Source organism: Mixophyes fleayi, chromosome 3 (genome assembly GCF_038048845.1).
Source record: "Mixophyes fleayi isolate aMixFle1 chromosome 3, aMixFle1.hap1, whole genome shotgun sequence".
In the NCBI taxonomy this organism is placed as follows: Eukaryota; Metazoa; Chordata; class Amphibia; order Anura; family Limnodynastidae; genus Mixophyes; species Mixophyes fleayi.
In genome coordinates, this window is record NC_134404.1 from 181,676,878 (window position 1) to 181,700,463 (window position 23,586).

Sequence of the window (23,586 nt, forward strand, 5' to 3'; positions counted from 1 at the left end):
AGCTGTTTTTAATTGTTCTTAAAGTGAAGCCAGGTTGGTTATGGGTAAAGATCAGGTTCCAGGATAAAGGTGAGGGAGCAGTAGCTACATTCATTCTCCCATTCCTTTCTCTACAGGAATATCCATTGAACAGACAAATCTGTGAATTAGCAGCTTCACCATTTTGTGAGTGACAGCAATCTAACTCCATGATCAGGGGAGAGCTGGCAGACTTTAGACCTGTGGGCAAGCACACAGCACTGGCCCATAAGTAGCAGCCCATCCTTAAAGGGAGGTTTTTGATACACTGTATATATTTATCTATATAAAATGAGGCTATTTTAGTGTTGCTTAATCCATATATATGCCTTAATCCAACTCCACAAATTCAGGACTGTCCCACTAGATTCAGGACAGTTGGCAGACCGTCCTGCTCTCTCCTACCTGTTCTTGTCACTTTCACCACTTGTGGCTACTGGTTACTTTAGCTCATTTGCTGGTTGTCTGGATCCTGGAATATTGGAGGCCCTATTTGCAAACAATATGGGTACATAAAATTTAGAAAACTCCAACCAGTCCCAGTGTTAAATCAATTGCACCCTTGTTTTATAATTAGGCCTCCCTTCAGACACAACATTAAAATAATAATATTCACATTTGCTATATAGATCTATTTCCCTCCAACCAACCCTGACATTTAGATAGCAAACACATTTAAAATATAAACCTATTTCCCTCCCTCCAAACAGCCCCAGCAATAATTTAAATAGCATTTACATTTAACAAAATATTACCATTTCCCACAACAATTACAGGCATTAAATAATACATAATCACATTTAATAAATAGATCTCATTTTCCACAAACAGCCCACAATCAATAAATAGCTCCCAAACCACCTCAGCATTAAATTAAAGGTCCAATTACACCATTATAAATTTACATGCCCCACTTTTAACTTAAATTGTCCCACCATCACCCCACAAATAAAATAGCACTCATTAAAAAATTAGCCCCCACCTGCACTCCACCATTAAATAGCCTACCTCCCATACTATATTTAGACCTCTCCTTCCCTCACATATATTAACATACTGCCCTCACACGCACTATATTTATATACTGGTCCCCCACTCACACTAAATTTATATACTGCCCTCCCCACACTCACACACTATATTTATATACTGCCCTCCCCACACTCACACACTATATTTATATACTGCCCCCCCCCTACACTCACACACTATATTTATATACTGCCCCCCCTACACTCACACACTATATTTATATACTGCCCCCCTCACACTCACACACTATATTTATATACTGCCCCCCCCACACTCACACACTATATTTATATACTGCCCCCGCACACAATATATACACTGCCCACACACACACAATATATACACTACCCACACACACACACACACACTATATATACTGCCCACACACACACACACACTATATACTACACACACACACACACTATATATAATGCCCACACGCACACTATATATACTGACCACACTATATATACTGCTCACACACACACACACACACACACACACACACACACACACACACATACACACTATATACTGCCCCCCCACACACACAATATATATACTGCCCACACACACACAATATATACTGCCCACACACACAATATATACTATACACACACACACACACACTCACTCACTTACCTTATTCCACCCGCGCATCTGCGGCAGTTCACAAATGGGACGGCACCTGTCACATGGTGCATTTCCCATGTGACAAGCCCGAAGAGAGGGGACGAGGGGTCGCGGCCAATGATGAAGGTTGGTTGGTCCCGGAAGAGTGGCCAGCCACCAAATAATACAGACTTGTATTTTCGGTCCGGCCCGTGAGGCATGTGCCCCGTTACCCCCCGGCCCAGCTCGCTCCTGTACATTATTGTGTTGAATCGGCAGCTATCCACAGGATGTGATGGCATACCATGTCTGTAATACACAAGGAACACGTCCATTAAGGTTTCTGCCTTACTTGTTGTAATTTCATTGCTTTTTGGAGTTTGAGTGGAAGAGTTTCAATCGTTTTCTTACATTTTAGATGGTGTGTAAGCGTAAGAAACCTAAAATGGACATATTAACCCGTAAGGTTTTTTGTCTATGGGATTTCATAGCTTTTTTTAAAGTTAATATGTTTCTGAAATCAAATTCAGAAATATGAAGACAAAAATTTGACGGCAGATTAGAACCACTTGGCTTATCTTCTTTCCACAAGTATTTTTAATCCATAATAAACAAGTGTGTTTACGTTGCTCTATTATATTAACCTCTACTATCTCTGTTGGATGCCTGTCCCACCTATCCATTAATGTTTTGGCAAAGTACTTTTTCCTCAGATTTCCTCTATACCTAGTACCCTCCATTTCCAGTGCATGTCCACTGCCCACTAGATATTTGTTCACATGCACACATGTCACTGCCAAGTGCAGCAGCTTTTCTCACGTCATTTCCTATGTGTCAGCCTCTCTCACATGACACCCCATTATCACTGTTATTCTTTTACATGTTACCTCCCTGTGCACCAGCTTCACTTTCAACTGTCACCCCGTTTGCACCAAAGTTTGTTTCAAATAGCACACCATTCACGCCAGATTTTGTCACACGTCAACCCTTTTGCCCACCAACATTCTCAAACATGCCATCAAATATGCCCACCAGCTTTTCTGTCATATGCCACCCCATATGCCCGTGAGCTTTTTTCTCACATGCAACCCTGTATGCCCACAATCTTAGTGAGGTGCAGTATGCTGTATGTCCTGGCAGTATTGAGGTGCAGTATGTATGTCCTGGCAGTGGTGAGGTGCAGTATGTATGTCCTGGCAGTGGTGAGGTGCAGTATGTATGTCCTGGCAGTGGTGAGGTGCAGTATGTGTGTCCTGGCAGCGGTGAGGTGCAGTATGTATGTCCTGGCAGCGGTGAGGTGCAGTATGTATGTCCTGGCAGTGGTGAGGTGCAGTATGTATGTCCTGGCAGTTGTGAGGTGCAGTATGTATGTCCTGACAGTGGTGAGGTGCAGTATGTATGTCCTGACAGTGGTGAGGTGCAGTATGTATGTCCTGGGAGTAGTGAGGTGCAGTATGTATGTCCTGGGAGTAGTGAGGTGCAGTATGTATGTCCTGGCAGTGGTGAGGTGCAGTATGTATGTCCTGACAGTAGTGAGGTGCAGTATGTATGTCCTGGCAGTGGTGAGGTGCAGTATGTATGTCCTGGGAGTAGTGAGGTGCAGTATGTATGTCCTGGCAGTGGTGAGGTGCGGTATGTATTTCCTGACAGTAGTGAGGTGCTGTATGTTCTGACAGTGGTGAGGTGCAGTATATTTCATGTGTCCTTTGTGTACTTACATTTTCCCTGATATCTCATGTCCCTTCAATAATGCATGATGTCTACTCTGTTTCTTCAATTCTCCCTCTGTCATCTATGTGACTACTCTCCCCGTCTGCCTCTATCTTCATCTCAGGTAACCCCTTCTCTACGTATTCACCTGCTTTCCTCAGTCTCTTACTCACACTCTGCCCCTGGCTATAACAGTTCCAGCTTCTATTTTCATGGTGGACACATGCTAAAATGCATATGAGTTGCTGATTTGATTATTTTTTATTATCTATCATCACAATGCTGGCATTTGCAATAAAGATTACAAAAGCATAATGTTTAAAAAAAAATACTTTTGAGACCTTAAAAGGCAATCTCCATGGATCTCTTATGTTTCACTGTCTGCAGAATATTTCTTACTGAGCAGTGATCTGTGGGAGTGATCTAAACATGGAACTCTGCCCTCTGTGTTAGGGTTGCAGCCTGTGATTAGTTAAAACACACAGATAGAGAACAAGCACCAATCAAAGTAATGTGGTGTGTGCTTTTTAACCAATGAGAGGCTGCAAAAAACAATCAATGGACAACACTGAAATCATGAAGATTATTTCCCCTCTACTAACTCATTCCCTCTTCCAGCTAGTCCGAGAGTATGTCAGTACCCTCAGTTTAGTGTCACTGCCACTACAGGGACCAGCCAGACTCTGCCTTCTGCCCAAGGGACAGCCTCGGTGCAGCATCCAGGAGGATAAGTCTTCTAGCTACAGATGTATAGTGCAATCTTGTTCTATACAGATTATATATTTATTTGGATTGTTGTTAACATTATGCCCAGTGTGTAGTGAGCACAGTTCTATATGTTGCCTGTGCTCTGTCTGCACAGCAACCCTAAGCTCAGTAAAGCAGATACAGGCATGATGTTGCTTGTAATGAGTTATTGCAGCACATCTGTGCCCTTTCCACAGCCTCCTGCACTGACAAGTTAGAAAAGATAGAGAAGATTTTGTCTGCAGATACATTAGCTACTAAATCCCTCTTCTCCGTTCCTACTGTCATCCGCTCCCCCCTCTCCTTCTGTCATCTGCTCCCCCCTCTCCTCCTGTCATCCGCTCCCCTCTCTCCTCCTGTCATCCGCTCCCCTCTCTCCTCCTGTCATCTGCTCCCCCCTCTCCTCCTGTCATCCGCTCCCCCCTCTCTCCTCCTGTCATCCGCTCCCTCCTCTCCTCCTGTCATCTGCTCCCTCCTCTCCTCTTGTCATCCGCTCCCTCCTCTCCTTTTGTCATCCGCTCCCCCCTCTCCTCCTGTCATCCGCTCCCCCCTCTCCAACTTGCATGCGCCCCCTCTTAAAACATTGTGTGCTCCCCAAATACAGATTCCGAGGCAGACAGGAGGGATGTGTGTAGGCTGCTATAAGGAGAGCTGTTCTGTTACTCGCTCTTATTCACTGCATATCTCGTTGGCTTTGGGCACAGAACACAGACAATAGGTAGGTGATCACTGCAGAACTACAGAGCACTTTTAAATCTCCTGCCAATGGCCAATTTCTTCTGCTAACAGAAGGAAAATTCTTAGCGAGAGAGAGTTCAGCCATATTTGTACTCAAGTGAAGCCATTCTGAGTACACCTAGCACACACCTCTATTTGACATGTGAAACATTATGAAAATTCTATAAAATCCCCTATCTTTAAAATGGGGCATATTTTTCCAAATTGTAAAAAAACTGTAACTTTGTTAACTTTTAAACTCTCAAAGGCACTCCTCAGCCCTAATAGCTTTCTAACAAAACCTTCCCCAAGTCTTAAAACCTCCTGTACTCTGAGTTACGCTCTCTAAAAAAAACAGAAAAACGTTGACATTATGTGAAACAAAAAGTGGGAAAAAAACAGCGAGATTTTAGATTATTCTTAATTTGTCATTTTTTATTCTTTTTTTCTGCAATTTGGCATGAGGCACCAATGGACGGTTCTCCATTCACATGCCAAATTTCAGCTTAATAGCTTTAAAACTTTTTAAAATGTAGCCCCTCAAACACCATGGCCCCTCTCACAGAATTAACATTGCGGAATGCCGTTTACTAGGTGCAACCTTAATATAAGGGCACGACTGTCCCCTATAATTAACGTATGGAAAGGTAGCAATGTCACAGATTGAACTTTTGTAGAGAAAACCTTTGTTTAAATGCTGCATTGAGAAACAAACACTTTTGTTATATTAGTAGCGTTAGTTTGCTACTGATTTGCCTGTCAGTACTGATGCTGTTTCCTTTACTGACTCCTTTCACCATCTGTTGGGGGAATCTTACACTCTTGATGACTTCCTACAAAATGTGAATTGATCCTGTTCTTGTAGCATTAATTCTAGCCAAGAAAAGTTATTTCACTATAAATGCAGATGTGATGTAACCGCTTATTACACCCAGAGGTGCACTGTAGCAATTTTGTTAAAAGGCCAACTCCACCCAGTTTATATATGCCAGAATCTTTTGAATGGAGAATTGTCGTACTAAAAAATTATGCATGCATACTGCAGTGTGCCAGCAGACGTAATAGCATGTGCTAAATCTACATCAACACTCACAGATCAAACTGTGTCCCATTCTCCATCTGTCCTTGGCATTTTTCTAGCTACTTCAAAGACTAGGTATACTCTCTTGCATGAGAGATCCAGCCATATCTATTTTCTTGAATTCCCTTTTATCTACTCTAGATAGCCTGTCCTGAAAAAGGAACAGGATATAATTTACTTTTCAGAGTATAAAACAACATCTTCTATAATTATATTTCACCCCTTTATACTCTGAAATAGACAACAGTTGGTCATATTTGCAAGAATTGTTAACATATATGAGATAAAAAAGTACATATTTAATTAATTTATCCTGAGCATTTATGAAATGTATATTATGTTGTTTGTTGTTTATGTTTAATTAAAGATAACGTAGTCTCTTGAAATTTTGATGCAAAAAAACTGATGTCACATAAGGTAATACTGTTTGATTGGCTATCCATTTTGCATTAAATTATACAATATTCTCTACACATGTTTTATTATAAAAAATAGACCATGCATTGACATTTTCTGAGTGGAGATCAATATGTCTGCAAATCCTAGTAACATTTGTAGTCCTGTGCCGATGACAGTCTGACAGGAGTTAAGTACGACATGAAATGAACTGCAGGGTGAAACGCGTACACATCTTGGCAACGCACTGAAGAGTATGGAATTAAATGAGCTGGATGTAGCAACTTGACATCAGATTTTCTAAATTCAGAGCATATTGGAAAAGAAACATCCATTGGTTAAAGTGATCCTGACTGTCATATGAGAGTGTTAATAATAATTTCTATGCTGTGTAGCTTGCTGGATTTAAACACAACATTCACAAGTTTGAATGATTTGTTTTTACTTCTCTTTAGTATTGTGCTATCAAACATGTTAAAACAGTTTGTCAAGTTGCATATGCATGTACAATGTCTTATATTTGCATTTAAATTATTTTGTAAAGTCCAGCTGTGAACAAGCAGCAACAACCTACTGCTGATAACTCATTTCAATAAAGGAAAAAGTTCAGTGGAAAGATATATTTGAAAAAGCAAATGTGCACAAGTATTGTAATGCATATAATCACAATATTGCAACAGTCTTATTCAAGAAAATACAAACAGCATTAGTCAAAATACAATACAGGTAATACTTCAAATGCTACTGATATATATATATATATATATATATATATATATATATATATATATATATATATATATATATATATATCTATATCCTGCTGTCACATGCAGGTTGTAGGGTCAGAATTTGATGTAATCGACCAGAATCTATGCGTGATGCAGATAAGAAACTTGCATTTATTTTTTTATGCACAATATGATGTTCCCATTATTTTGCTTTAAACATTTTATAATAGATTGCATTGATTACTTATTGCACCAATTTACTTAACACAACATGATATGAAAGTGTAGATTAGACATGAGAGTGATATGTACAGCACTTGATAAACCGTACAAAAAGAGAAGCTGAATGCAGTAAATGTTCAGGTCTCACATGGATTCCTGTGGACAATTCCCTGGTCTAGCACAACCTCATTCCATGGATGAATACACATAAGTCTATTACAGTTTGCTAGCTATAGCATGTTTATCCTCTAAATGTTAAAACACCTTTGGGATTGCTGGGGTGAATCTTACGTTTTGTACATTTGATCACTTAAGTTAAAATCTTCCTTACAAATATAAAGCCGTATATCTCAAAAACTGTAATTATTAACCTTGAACACAACATCAGCTAAGGTATGTTTAGATTTATCTAATATCATAGGTACATTAGCACTGTATACATAGGGAGAAATTCATTTTCCGGATGTGTGGTAGGCGGACATCGCACTGTGCACATTGCTGCCAACTACGGTTGGAACCTTTATGGGGTGCGAGGAAAAGTGAGCGGCGATTTCTGCCAAATCTCCGCTGCAAGGTGGATCCTGGACGTTCTCGATACAATTTGCATCTAATTGAATCTCCCTCATAATCATTTAATCATTTATGCCTTCAAATAGAGTTGTAGTAAATGTGTTTCAGTATGGTGACATTTAAAATGTATTTTTGATTACAATTCCCTGAAATTACCAATTACTTCCTATATTATTGGTTTGTGTTACATAGATTACCTTTATTTGAAAGATCAGGGAGAAAGTATATTGCAAGTTTGAAAACTTACTCATACACTCTTAAACTGAAAAACATCATTCACTGGAAAAGAGCTGTCATGAACAGAGATGAAAGTTCCACTTGGGAAATCAAGCAGAGAGAGTTACTTTAAGACATATGTACCTTGTTGTGATAAAATGTTTGAGCACTGTGCCATTGTAAGAGAAATAGAAATATTTAAAATTACTCTACAATGTGTTTAATAGTCTGTAAATCACGGAGCAATCGAGTTTTTCATTATAGAAATTGAGAATTGTAAAATATCCCTTGCAGATTACCTATTGGTTTCACAATTCTGGAAATTAATTTTATTGAGGGACTCACTGAGCAAAGTTAAATAACTAGTAGAGTCTATAGTACACTTATAAAGTATTCATCACAACTATCCCACTTTTGACGGGACAGTCCCAAATTATGTTACTGTTCCTCAGTCACAACGTTTGTCCTGACTCACAGGAAGTTGGGAGATATGAAGCAGGCCCTTAAGGAAGGGAAAGATGGTTGTGGGCAGTCTAGAACTTCAGAAGCACTAGGCATGCCCACTGCGACATAGACACACCCCTAACATGATGTAGTCATGCCACCCTTTTGGAAGCCATGTCCTGATTTGGAAATTTTACATGTTGGAGATATAAGGCTTTAAGTGATATAAACTATATAATTAACCATAGGGCTAACTTATATGAATGTGAGCAGAAGTCAACCAAATACTTAAAAGGACCACTAAACCCCATAACTGAAATTTTCAGATATGAATCATGAAATGCTTTGCTGAGATGGTACTGCAGCACTCTGTAATATTATCTCTACCCTCCATTACAGACGGTTAAAGCTCCTTCAACATATTTAGTATATTGCCCTGGTGGGATCTGGCGAGGTTAAAAAGCTAATTCTGTAGGCATTTGAGTAGTTGTGACATCATTTGCCTTGTCCCTGTATTAGAAACAACCAACCCACCCTATAAAGCAAGTTACCAAGCTGTCACTCACTGCTTTAGAATATATATGGAGTATGAATGTTCTAAATACATTACATGACTAAGCATCTGTCAATTATGCCATTCACTTCTAACAGTGACACACTTCAATGGTGTTTCCATTGAGTGGGCAGATTTAGTACAGGGTAAATTGAGCACATGTCCTGCAGCTCAGTAGACATTAAGTCATGCAGTTTGTCTTGAACAATCATGCTCCATCTATAAGTTTACATAAATAATAAACATGTTCCCACAACACAGGTATATCACTTACCTATGCAGAGGACCATTTCAGCTTCTTAGGTGTCCAGAGCATCCTCTGCACTGTCCCCGGAGCTTCTCAGCTCTGCCAAAACATACATCCTCCCCAGGACATCCACTGTAGTGCTTCTCATGTAGTCACTGATGGAGGAAGGTCACAGCATTAAGTGATGACTTTACATGTGCTTTTTGTCCTTTAGGGATTGTAGGAGTTGCCAGTAATTCACAGCAAATTGAAAAGGTTCAGGGGATATAAAGATTAACAATATATAGGTAAAGTAATGATGTTTAAGCACTTTGTAGAATAGATTTACATTTTAAAAGATAATATTCCATATCATTTACATATCTTTACCTCAAGCTTTGTAAGCAATGTACAATATGAAATATTATTAAATGAGTAATTGACATAATTTATTTAACCTATCAAGTTCTATTCAACATAAAACTGATACAGCAAAAAATTCACAACTTGACAGAATGAACTGGAGCTGATTGGAGATTCAGATATGCCAAACTTTCATCTGAGATGATTATAGAAGGCAAAACAGATTGCCTTTCCCTCTTCTCTCAGCTTAGTCTGGGAAAATGTTTAAAATTATTTTGTTCTGTTAAGGAGTGGATAGCACAAGATGATATTCTTCAGATGTCTAGAATGGGCCGTGAACTAACAATTATGAAAAAAGTAATGAAACCATTCTGGAAAAAAGTACATGCCAAACATTTATAGGTTGATATATCTGAAGCTTTAAAGAAAATTGATTTTTAGCCTTTAATATAGATATGCTTTATTTATGGGTGCATTGCTTGTGTGCTATGTGTAAGTCTATATAAGGGGGGGGGGGAGAAATGGAAATCAAGAATTTTATGTACACTCTTGTTACACACATAACTAAGTCCTCAAATGTAAGCATAATGGGCCTGATTCATTAAGGAAAGGAAAGCACACAAAATTTGTAACTTTGTACCTTGGCAAAACCATGTTGCATTGGAGGGAGGGGGGGGGGTGTAAGTTTAAAATGTGATGGCAGATTTATAGTTGGGGTAGGTCATGTCCTAGATCAACTTTAAATTTCAGTGTAAAAATAAAACTAACAAGTATTTGTGTGCTACATGAAAAAACAGCCAATATTTAACTTACGTGCAAAATAATAAACTACTTTGCACCCCTTGCATTGTAACATAATTACAAGGCAAGGATATAATGCCTTTATTTGCATTACTTTCCTTAATGAATCAGGCTCAATGTTTTTAGATTTTCATCAAACCTCATTCATTGCAGATTGATTGTCTAGAGTTGTCAGTAGTCATGTGTTCCGGTTGTTAGAATGTTGAAATTCAGATATGCATGCCCAGATTTGGGCTTTGGATTGTGATTGCAGCTTTAATAATTCATGAAATGTGTTCTAATCTATGAGACTTTGGTGTACTTTCTAGCAAAGATTTTGCAGCTCTCACTAGTTCCCAGTTTAGCAGTTACCACAATAGTTTTGTTCTGTACTATAAGCAACATGCTACCATTTGAGTAAATATGAAAATGATTTCCAGGACGACTGCAATACGCAACTTGACCCAGTCTCTGTGTAGATTTGACGCATCATTAAATTGTTCTTAGTTTAGGAAACACACCTACAAATGGTAAGTAGTTCAATAAAATCTTTTTGTGCACTTTGTCATCCTACTTGTCATGGAAAAAAACTAGCTTGAAGGAGATTAATGAAATACTTACCATCTCTAGGCATGTTGCCTAAACTGAGAACTTTCCAAGGATTTGTGTGTATAGGGGGTGGTACCCAAAGCAGTTTGGTGCACAACTATTTTTTTTATATAATACATGGAGGATATAAATTTATATTTATGTGCTGAATTAACACATCAGGCAAGGGAACCAAGCGCTTATAAGGAGATCATGACCTTTGTTGGCTTGTGCCACAAACATTTATTTGCTATGCTTGATTTCAACATATATTTGCGTGACAATCAACACAGAATGCAATTATCAATTGTATAACAGTCAACAATCAACCATGGCATGATTTACCTAAGGTACAAACACAATGGCTGAACTGCAGTGGATGTGGCTGAAATAGTCATTGGCATTGCCTGGTCCCCCCCCCCCCTATTCTGAGGTTCCTGCTCCCTTCAAAATCCCGCTCTGTTCTCAAAAGAGCAGAGCTGAGGACTCCTCTACCGGTCTAAAGTGGACACATTCCAAATATGCATCATGGTATCTTTTGCCTACCTGCACTGTCTTCAGGTATATGGTACCGCTACATCTCTGTGTTGCATGTATCAAAGCATATCAAGTCAAGAGTGTAAATCCTAATGGCAAGGGTGGGGCAACTATACTGAAAAGTGTTAGGTATTTAGCATTATTTCAGCAAGACACAAAAGGCTATAAATAGAATATACTAAGGGCAAATACATACAAGTAGAACACTAGGATTGTGTTCCAAATAGAATGATGCAATTATATCACCAGGTAAAACTCCCTGTGCAGCATAAGCTGGTGTCAACATACTTTTTTTACTGTTACTTTCATGCATATTATTACATTTATGTCTGTGTATATACGACAATGCAGTTATTACCCAATTGTATAGCTGTGTTATATACTGTTTGTAACACAACTCTACTGAGCAGATAGCATGGCAAGTAGGTTAAGTATACTGTGATATGTGTTCTATGATATGTGTCTTATTAGCTTGTTTAGCCCTTTAGGCAGTATATGACATATTGCTATTAATGAGGATATATAACTTTTTATGAGCTCTAGATCCGGTGTGGAAAATATAAGATAAATATAAGATAAATAACTTACATCACTAAATCTAAATAGCTATTAAATGTTACAGAGTTTATATATTTTGTGTTAGAATCACACACCATGTAATCATACATATAATATAAACATTATACACCAAACCAATGGTAATCTTTACATTTATATGAAATTATGTTTCAAACTATTTCAAATGATTAACATGCTCTAATGGCAGATATTGAAAAACAACAGCATAGTATATGCTGGTTTGTCCTCTGAAAAGGGAAACTATGAGGAACAAATGCTAGCAGTGCAGTATAGCATCATTAGAAAAAAATATTACCGCTATATAACCTGCAATGTATCAATATATCTGTGACCTTTATATAGCTATAGAAGGTCTAGTGCTATTGCGGAAGTTTGATATTATAGCCTGGTTGAACATAAAGAGGCTTTAAAGAACATGGAAAGAAAATATTTAATATTTATGAGCCTAAGAAAAGTACTCTAATCTTCCAAACAATGCCGAGCTCATCCCCTAAGCATATGAGGTGAAAGTGAAAAGAGCAGTTTCAATCTAAACCGGGCTGTTTGTTCGTAACGCACATATTGTTTATGAGATAGCAATAGAACATTGTGTATCTGCCTTCAAAGTAGACTAGATTAATTTCATGTGAAGGATCCTATCACAATTGATTGTTTGCAGAAATATATGTCTTCTTTTAAATTCTCCATGGAGGCAGTGTTGGAAAATTGCTTTCCAAAGACAAAACAAAGGTCTGCTTCCTATCTTACAAGGAGCTGAATTTGCCCATCACGAGCACATTAACTGCGTCTATCATTTCTGTTTAGAATTCCATTGTCACTTGAGAAACAATCTTCCACTTCACCAGCATGCCAGCTTACATGCTTTATATTTTTTGTATTCATATTCCTCATGTAACAATTTTCCAGTTGCCTTAACAAAATCTATCAAATATATTGCTATTTTCCTTTTACTTGAGCCAGAATTTTCTACTTTGCCTGACAGTTTCTTTCTTACCGATTGCCCAGCCTTCATTTATATTCAGAAAAGATTTTGCTTTCCTCAGTTCTATCTACCATACCATAACAACGTCCTTACTGTGACCTTCATGTTATCATTCTCTCAATGCAAGACAAATTATTCCAGTCATTAGTTTGCATTTCAAACACAGAGTCATGTATGTGTGAGTGCACTAACTCAAGACAATGGTTGAATATAAAGATTTTTGTTACAACTTTTATTGGTAATCTCAAACTCCATTGTAAAATGTCATATGGGTCTGTATTTTAAGCTACTATGGGCATTTTTTTTAACATATGGTAATGCCAATGTGGACATAAAAATTTAAAAAAATTGTACATTCATTTTAATCATATACCCTAATGGCGGATTTACTGCTTGAAGTTAACTTGTCTTTTTAAACAGCAGTTAAAGATTTGTTTATTAGTTAATAATAACATTAAGTTGTTATAATTACCATCTATTTTTTCTACAAAGTTCATTAGCTGTTTCTCTGTTTAAACTACTAAACCTGCTCAGCCTCTCATCTTCCTCTTTGTACATAGATGCCACTGACAGAAACACAAATCACAACGGGCCTGAGTCATTAAGGAGAGCAAAGCATAAAAAAGGAGTAACATTTGCCCCTGGACAAAACCATGTTGCATTGGAGGGGGAGGTAAATTTAAAATGTGGGGACAGATTTATAGTTGGGGTAGGACATGTCCTAGATCAACTTTAAATTTCAGTGTAATAATAAAGCTAGCAAGTATTTGTGTGCTAGACGAAAAAACAGACAGTATTTAACTTATGTGCAAAATAATAAACTAATTTAAACCCCTTGCATTGTACATGGTTTGTCCCAGAGAACATTTACTCCTTTTTTGCCTTAATGACTCATGCCCAACATGTCTAAACAGGCTATACATTTATGTAATACATTGTGTTGGCAGGTAGATTAAAATACATGTAATCCTCCTAATTCTCAACTTCCTATTACCTTCACGCCTGAAGAGCTGCTTACATAAATCAATGAAATACTATTTTAAAACTAGTCCATAGTTCCTGGCTGACAGGGCATGCTTGCACTTGTAGTTTCACAAATCCAAGTAATTACTGGGTCTTGTAGTACCACACATGCCATCATGCCCAAACAGTCAATGGCTGTCAGTGCTTATTTTGACTTGTAGCTTTACAATACTTTGTCATATTTTGTTTTACTTTAACATTTTTATTTATTTAATGGATCATTTTCCTATTTTTTTCAGTTGACAATGCATTTCAATCGGCTGTCAGTGATCATTCAAATGCATTGTTCATTGAAACAAATGGGAAACCTCACTTCTGTCACTGGTTTTGAGGTAATCTCAACTGTTTGAAATCAGTGAGTTAATTTTTAGAGATTTCCATAGTAATTTTACAAATACCCATTTAGTAGATATCTTTGTTTAATTTTTCACAATCCATAAATTAAGCATTTTTGTGATTGTGACATGCATGGAGATTGTTTCTGGAGATTTGGAAAAGTAGAGATCTACATGGCGATTTTATTTGGTAGATTAGATACATTGAAAATTGCCATCTAAATCACGAAAGAAAAGGAAGTTTATCAAAATAGTATTTTCATAGATTCCTTCATAGGGTTAAGCTGTACAATGTTTAAAAGTATGTATTTATGTAATATAGCTGGTTACTTCCTATTAAGAAGGAAACTGTCTTATTACTAAAAGGTTGACTGTTAAAACATACTAGTAGATTAGTTGGCTGCTGACAAAAATGGAACCTAATGTGTTTGTGCCTGTATGGTAGAGAATTTAGATGGTGAGCTTCAAAGGGGTAAAGTCTGATATGAATAACTAAATATTTATTCATTAAGGAACAAAAATCTTATTTTATTTAAACAAATATACAGCTTATGGAGCTAAGTGACACCAACACAGTAATCATGAAAATGAAAGATATAAACAGACATACAGTAGGGCTGCTTCTTAACTTATGCACCTGTTGAGAATGCATTACCTTGAAAATAAAACAAAAAATAGAAGCACCAAACATAATATAGCATGCAAGCATCAGTGGCCCATAAAAAAGGTAGTGCGTAACTGCGTACCCAAATATGTAATATGTGAGAGCTTATGAATATGGATTTCAGAGTAAAGGACCTCCATTTCAACCTTGCAATGTCAAATCCCCACACCAAAAACTTAGTTCCACAGAGGAGGACGAAAACTCCACAATATAAGGAAAAGTAAGTCTCAGATAGGTAGAGACGCGTTTCGTCTCCCTGACTTCCTTATTAAGGGGATCTAAGGAATGTTCATAACAAGGCAGTTTCAACAGTCCTCTTATTTATCAAGATGTCAAAGAAACACTGAGATATATAACAAGTGCTGAAAAGTATGAGAATTTTCACCATCATTATTACGTCACTTCTGCCCATATGTATGAGGAAAAAAGAACATATAAAACGTATACTTGTTAAAAGCAATACTTAATAAAAAACAAAAAACATCAGTTTATCTCAAATTGGACCTCATATACAGAAGCTTACTAATCCCAATCGTATATCATAACAGGATAACAGCGACAAGTTAGAAAGCAAGAAAGCAAATCAATTTAGCGAGCGTCGTGTTTTATGTTGTTAAAAAGATGTCCGCAACACTTTATGACCGGAATACCAAATTGTTAAGTAAAACAAAGAAAACCTATTACTGGACTGAGAGCTGCAAAGAGTAGTGGAGGAATAAGCAAAAACACTATACTCCAAAAATAACATGATCAGCACCATTTTGTTAAAGATCAAACATAGAGCAATGCCATCTTCTGAAATATAATATTAGTATTTAAATTTTAGATAGTACATGAAATGGCACTCAATTCAGAATGACCATAACAAGCTTGCAATAAAACAATAAAAACACAATAAAATGGTTCTCAATAATTATAATAATTACTAAGCATAGTTATTACAACAGAGGGAATACAAAAGGAGCCAACCTACAAAAAAAGGGCAAAACCGAAAGATACTCAGAATTTATTGGCACTCAATATAAAGTGCTAGTTGAAAAGCCTCTTTCACCCCACCTGGTGCCAATGTACCCAATTTATATATCCAAAACATTTCTCTGCATGTAAATTAATTGGCCATATTGTCATCTCTACGACTCATACCACTTGGGTTTGCATTATATTTTACAAAGCTTCTTGAGACTGAAAGAGTTTCCAATTAATTTGTGATGTCTCTTACATGTTCCTGCACATGAGGTCTACTTTTGTTTTTCATATTGTATTTACATTTACATCCCTAAACTGAAGGGCTTTGACCAACTTTTTTTAAAATATATATTTACTGCTGCTAGAATGCAAATGATTGTCTTTTACTAAACACAAGAATGTAGTGATATTTCTTTGCATCTACAAGTGGTTTAGAATGCAATATGTAGTTAGAATATTTTTTAATAAATACAAAAGCAAAGTATTGATCTGAATGTAGTGGAAGCAGTAGTAGACTGCAACAGCGGAAAATAGTCTTTGTAGTTAAAACTCCAAAACTTTGAGCAAGAAATGTCTCATTATTTAAAAGATATTGAGTTTCTAAATAGAAAGTGTACACATTTTAGTCTAAATGTTTTCTTCTGTTTATAGAAATATAGACATGCTTTGGGGAAACTGATTTGATGTCAATCAAATATAAATATTTTATGGAGTACAAAAAAACAAAATTGTGCATCTGTGTGCAAAGATTTCAGCTTTGTGTTTGACTGGCATGTATATGTCAATATAGGATGCTGTGGCACTGCTGCTGATAATCTCACCATCTAAGTTCTCTCCACCCCTATTAACCTTTCATTCATATGAAAGATTCCCTATTTTTTTACAGAGTCTAATAATAAAAAGAAGTGATTCATCCAAGTGTCAGTTATGTATGTAGACTTACATATACATGTGTGGTGTTTATTCTCAATGCAGTTGATTTTCTATTGTGATTGCCTAGGAGAGGTTTGATGAGGCATAGTGGATGTCATCTGATTGGTTTTGAGCTGCTTAGATGCCCCTTTAAGGCATTAAACTACCCTCGTCATACCTCTCCAAGTTAGTCGCAGTGAAAAACAAGCATTCCGATTGTATGCCAGGTACCGTATGTGTATAACCACTTTATCAAGTGCTGACTTATATGTGCTTTGAAGCTTCTTTAAACCACAGGTTAAGAACCAGAGATGCTTCATAAACCTCTGGAAGTATATTTCCCCATTAAACTTTAAAAATGCAATGCATGTTAGCTACTAAAAAGTTCAGAAAATGAATCTTCTATGTAGATATAGCCTCTGGCCTTTTATGAAATGTATGTTTCTCAAAAAAATCTTTAATTCATGGATATTAACATTATTTCCACAATTAACACAGTTCTTGTAGAGGGAGACATAAATTCTGTGCAAGTGGTTCCAAAATGTCTGTCTCGAGTTTGCATTGATTTAATCTGTTCCTCTTTCTCTATATTCATTTTATAAATTGGCTTTAGAAAATAATAAAGCAGAGTTAAGTTGAAAACCTTCCTTTTTACATCAAATTTTTATCTCCAGGATACAATACACTTGAAAATATTTTGAGTACATTTAAGAAAGACAGTTTTTCATCCAGTTTACAAGAAACCTCATAAGTCAGAAAGTGCTTTCAATTTATAGGGAAAGTGATCTTTACTAAATATGTTAAACAATGCAGTGTTTCTATAATTGCAATTTCAAATGTGGCTCTTTGGTAACAATGAGGACAGCGTGTGGTTTTCTCGGCATGAAACCACATTTTGTGTTGTATTTTTTTCTTGTTCTTTATCTTATAGTGACAGTGATGTAAATGTTCTTCTTTTACAAAGCACTGAATGATGTCCCACTAATTCCTTACATATGATATGTGCTTACCTCCTAGGGATAGTATAATTCAGCTTTAATAGAGAAGCTTTTGTTAAGAAAATTAATAATAACCATGAATGTCTTTTATCCCAAATGTATTATATTGTATGATAACTAACATGTCACCACCTTCATTGTGATACCCCATCGTTATACAGAAGTTGCTGCCACAGTTCCATGAAGAAGCATATTATTTATGTAAAATAAAGTTGTTAACTCAACCGTATTATAGTTTCTAATGGTAATGTTGTAAATGTTAGATTTCCAGTATGTTGACATTTATCTTGGATAAATCCTCCATAACAATAGCTATGTTAAACTGAGCTGAAATTGCGTTCGTGGGGTGTAATATGTTTTTTTACTTCTAGTTCTGAAAATCGTAATGTATATCATGCTCAGTTGTAATAAGGCGTATTATACGCCAGAAGCGCAATTTGCGTTCAACTTAACATAATTTTGTCATATACTGTAATTCACCATGTATAAGGTGCTCCCATGTATAAGACGCACCTTAATTTTGGCCCCGAAATTTGAAAAAAAAAATATTATGGTAGCTGTCAAAAAAGGCAGGGACAGTGTAATGGCCAGCTGCTCTGACTGTGATCAGAACAGCCAGGCAGGACACTCTCCCTGCAATCACTGCCACTGTGCCTCTGTCCCCCTCCTTCTGGATCCCCGCTGCCACTCTGCCTGTCCCCGCCTGCATGATCTCCGCTGCCACTCTCTGCCTGTCACCGTCTGCATGATCCCCGCTGCCGCTCTCTGCCTGTCTTCCACCTGCAGGATCACCGCTGCCACTCTGCCTGTCTTCCACCTGCAGGATCCTTGCGGCCACTCTGCCTGCCCCACTCCCCCCCCCGCTGCTCCTGTAACGCTTCCCCCCCTGCATCCCCGCTACCCCTGTATAAGACGCACCCAGGTTTTAGACCCAAAATTTTCGGGAAAAAGGTGCGTCTTATACATGGGAAAATACGGTAAGTTGATTTTGTCATATAAATCACTCAGTTGCATATACAGCTTAAAGAAAAATCTACATCCCTCTCCCATACTGCTCTGGCCTCAAGTTTAGTAAATCAAACCCTTAACCTAGAATCTAATATAAAGCCATTATTTTATTATAATTTATGTCTGTAGACCAGATATTAAACTAAAGTTTTGACAACTATGGAAACTGTTGTTTGCCAATGCTGTTTTTATATTATCTGTCAAGAACTAACGAGAACCTTACATAGTACATAACAATGAAATGTTGTATTTCTAAAACACTCTCTGTTCCATTTTTTAGGGGGAATTTTTGAATATGTTGAGTCTGGACCATTTGGAGCAGAAGAACTAGCCTTTAGATTTGCAGTGAATACAATTAACAGAAACCGAACATTACTTCCAAACACAACTTTAACATATGATACTCAAAGAATAAACCTCTACGACAGCTTTGAAGCATCCAGAAAAGGTAATGTTCTAGTTTACAATCTGCACAGTCACCGTAAAACAAGCTAAACAGGTAGATGGGCAAAATAAGAACTATGGTAATTGTAATCTTAATTCAAAGAAGTGTTATCATTTAATTTTGATATAAAAATTTGAGCACTAAACCTATACCCATTTGAAAGCTTTAAAATTTATGCTATGGTGCTATTTCAATAAATGAATGTCATAATTTACAAGAAAGACATAGGGGTATATTTACTAAACTGCGGGTTTGAAACAGTGGAGATGTTGCCTATAGAAACCAATCAGATTCTAGGTGTCATTTTCTAGAATGTACCAAATAAATTATAACTAGAATCTGATTGGTTGCTATAGGCAACATCTCCACTTTTTCAAACCCGTTGCTTAGTAAATCTAGCCCATAATGTTCTCAACATCTATTTATGTGTCTGTACATAATGGAAATGCATAGTATGTGCCAATCAACCTTTATATTAGAGATACAATACTGAATATATATATATATATATATATATATATATATATATATATATATATATATAATTAAAATAAATCACAGAAATGCCCTTTTCCCACCCACACGACGGTGCATGTTACATAGGAAATTATTTTCAGGAACTAAATAAATAAAGTTTCCAAAAGTTCAAAATGGACATCATATTCAAGACTATTAATATATGACATAGTATGCAATATAAGAAAAAAAAAAAATTTTTTTTAAAAATATTTAAGTGTTTTGTTATAGTTTAAGTATAACAAACAGGTTTAAGAGGGAAAAACTGGAAAAAAAGCTAGCAGTAAGTACTATGACACAGATTAGTTATGCAGAGAAACAGACAAGTTTAAGTTGACAAAAACAATAAAATCCATACATTGTTTTTCAAGCAAAATAGCTTATATTAAAGGTATTCAGTTATGAATACATCTAGAATGTGTTAATTAGCAGCTTGCAGCAAAAAATACACATTGCTATTTTTATTTATCCAAATGATCAATTTTGATTATAATATGGGAAAACGTTATTCGACATAAAAATATCACTTTGCTTTTAAATTAGATATATATTTTATATGGAGGCATGCTGAGAATTGTAGTCTGCCCTCAGTCTTGTATGCACCAATCAGTAACCTACAATTAACAGTCCTAGTATATACCTGGAATCTCCACATCATTCCATATGTGTATTAATAGCAAAAGAAGTAATTCCTGCCCATCAGAAGTAGTCAACACTGGGGAGAATAGATGACTGTAAGTTTAATTCTAAATTATTTTAATGCCTTGCTGGGTATACAGCTTATAAGTATATATTGTGTATGGAAAAGCTTTTGTATCAAGTTTGGAGATGGAGTTATAGAATTTGTGTAAAAGGTTTGGTTGTTTGTAGGACTTATTATTATTAACACTGATTTGTAAGGTGGCACAGTACTCTGCAGCTTCAGACAGTAGTGAAAGCATGACATACATAAAACACAATACAAGGTTGTCAAAGGACTGGAATAGAGACTGGATGTGAGTAATAAAGTAGAGGGCAGAGTGTGACACTAAGGCCTCTGGTTTGGGAGAAATTGTGGTGTTAGTGATGGGGAGGGAGATTTGAGGGGAAGTGGTGACTCTGGGTGCACTGAATCTGATAAGCTCTGTTGTGGGCCTGTTGAGCATAGGTAGCATAGAGACATCCATGTGGAGATAGCAAAGAGGCAATCGGTTACCAAGATAATACATAAGAAAACAGGTCAGGTGTGGTGATGTATATGAAGGTGTATGCTAGAAGTATATTAAAGTGTCAGTTTAGAGGTTGTACTGGAGGCCAAATGATTATTTCTTCAAAAAAAGAGGTACACAATGAGAAAAGCAAGTGTTTAGAAAAGAGCATTGTATGACCCTAATAGATGATGGGAGTGGAGGGGGAAAGGCACCAAAGGAATATACATTAAAAGAACGGTTTGATTGGTAAGAAGTGAACCAGAAAAAAAACCTGTATCATGAAGGACAATGGAGTGAAGAATGTGCAGTAGGAGAAGGGGATCAACAATGTTCAAAGCATGCAGAGGATGGAGTGTGAGTATAGAGAAGTAACCTTTAGACCTTGCAATGTTGGGGGTAGAAGTCTGATTGCAGAGACATGAGAAGGGAGGGAGAGGAGATAAAATAGGATAGGCGGTTCCCTTAAGTTGTTTGGAGCCAAAGTCAGGACTGATATGTGGCTGAAGCTGGAGAGAGAGGACGGGTTGAGTGATGGTTTCCTTAGGACTGTTGAGGTGACTGTATGTTTAGTTAGATTGGAAGATAATAGTGTCAGGGGAGTAGGTTGTAGGGTGAGATGATGAGATGAATGCATTGACTTTGTGCTTGGCTACCTGTGAGAATGTGGAATGGGAGTGTAGTAGAAGGATGGTGAGTGGGTGTTATTTGGCATGAGGAAATATTTTGTTTAATAATGTGGATTTTGACTTTGAGGTAAGTAGCAAAATTATGGGCTGTGAGGGAGGAAGGGAGAGTAGGTGCAAGTCAACATAGAAGTGAGTTGAAGGTGGGAATGAAGCATCAGGTTTATAAGACTGAATGGATATTAAAGAAGTGAAGTATGTTTGCTTGGCAAGTGAAACGACAGTGTTGGAAGATGTAAAGATGAATTTATAGTAGAGGAAGTTTACTATGAAGTACTCAGCAGTGCTGGGCATTTTTGTCATGTAGCTGATTTGTTCGGCATGCATGTGGTGCCTGGAACCGTATTTGCAAGATCAAGTTGGAGAACTATATATGGAGCAGAAGCAGAACAACAAGGTCAAGGAACTGTCCATCCCAGTGGATAGGAGATGATGTCCACTAGGAGAGCCCAAAGATGAAGTAAGAGAAAGAAGTTTTATGGCAGCAGAGATGTGGGGTTGTCAATAGGAATTTTGAAATCTCCTATTTTGAGTGGGGCAGGTGGCAACTATGTTAAGGAATTTGGAAACTGGATCTAGGGTGAGATAAATGACAGAAACATGAAGGCGGAAAGGAGAGAATAGGTGTATAGTGTGGATATGAATGGAGCTCTCGGTGACATGTCTTGGGTGACATGTCATCAGCAGCCATGAGAGGAGCAGGGCAACAAAGAAGGCAGACAATGACAATTTGTGGGTGTTAGATTTGTTTCTACTTATGAAGGCTGGTGACTGTGATGGGTGCAAGAAACAAAACAGTCCATGGGTTCAGACCAGCAAGGAGGAAATAATAAGAGGAGAGGGAGACATAGGATCCTGGAGTGAAAAGAGGAGTTTGGAGAGAAGTGTAGTGAAAGTGAGTAGGATAAAAAGAGAGGATAACTTGAGTAGTGGATGGTGAAGTCATGTGAAAGATGTGAATGAATGTATTAGCTATGGTAGCTAATGAGACAGTATATATTTGACCAAAGTTGTGCAGGCAATGAAATAGGTGAAGGCTACTTTACGGCCCCCGGCTATGGTTAATAGAGTAGGCAGTCCTTGCAACTTTGACATGTGCTCCAGGACACTGTTAGTAGAGCTCAGTGAGTACAGCAGTTAAACAGAGAAGGCAACAGCTATCACAGTTGAGCTCAGTGGGCTGAACAGATATGGAAACGGCTATGACAATTGAGCACAGTGGGACCAGCAGCCAAGCGGAGTAGACAACAGCACTGACAGTTGAGTTCTGTTGGTCCAGCAGCTGAATAGAGATGGCACTGCAGTAGATCTTTAAAATAGCCTGGTTTTGGTGTGATGACAATCCTCAGAGATACTGCGTTGTTACCAACAATATCCACACATATTTAAAGCTTTATATCTGTGAGAACGATAAAAAAGTGGGAGATAGGGTTGTTTTTTAATGATTTTTCGGTGTGTGGGGGTTATGACTAAAGCCCAGATAGTTTGTTTCATAGGTGGTACAAATTTAGTATGTTTGGTTTAGTATGTAGAGCTTAATTTTAAATTGTGTGAAAGGGTTTTTATAAAAGTTTAGCTGAGCTATAGTGTTTGTGTGGGTAGTTTACCGTATTGGGTAGAAGCTATATTATAGTGAGTAGGGGTTTGGTACAGTGTATAGGGTATTATAGTATATAGTATACTATAGTATTATAGTTTTTGTATAGTGTTTTATGTGTTGGAGTAATAGCAGTGCCTGTGAC

At 37.2% G+C, this 23,586-nt stretch overlaps 1 protein-coding gene across 3 annotated transcripts in view; it reads left to right on the forward strand.

Moving 5' to 3' along the window:
• GRIK2 (glutamate ionotropic receptor kainate type subunit 2) overlaps positions 1–23,586 on the forward strand; it is a 519,986-nt gene that overhangs the window by 184,055 nt on the left and 312,345 nt on the right. For all 3 annotated transcript variants that reach the window (XM_075202839.1, XM_075202838.1, XM_075202840.1), the window contains one exon: positions 19,291–19,458. In XM_075202839.1, the coding sequence (XP_075058940.1) occupies positions 19,291–19,458 (168 nt within the window). The remainder of the gene's footprint in view (positions 1–19,290; positions 19,459–23,586) is intronic.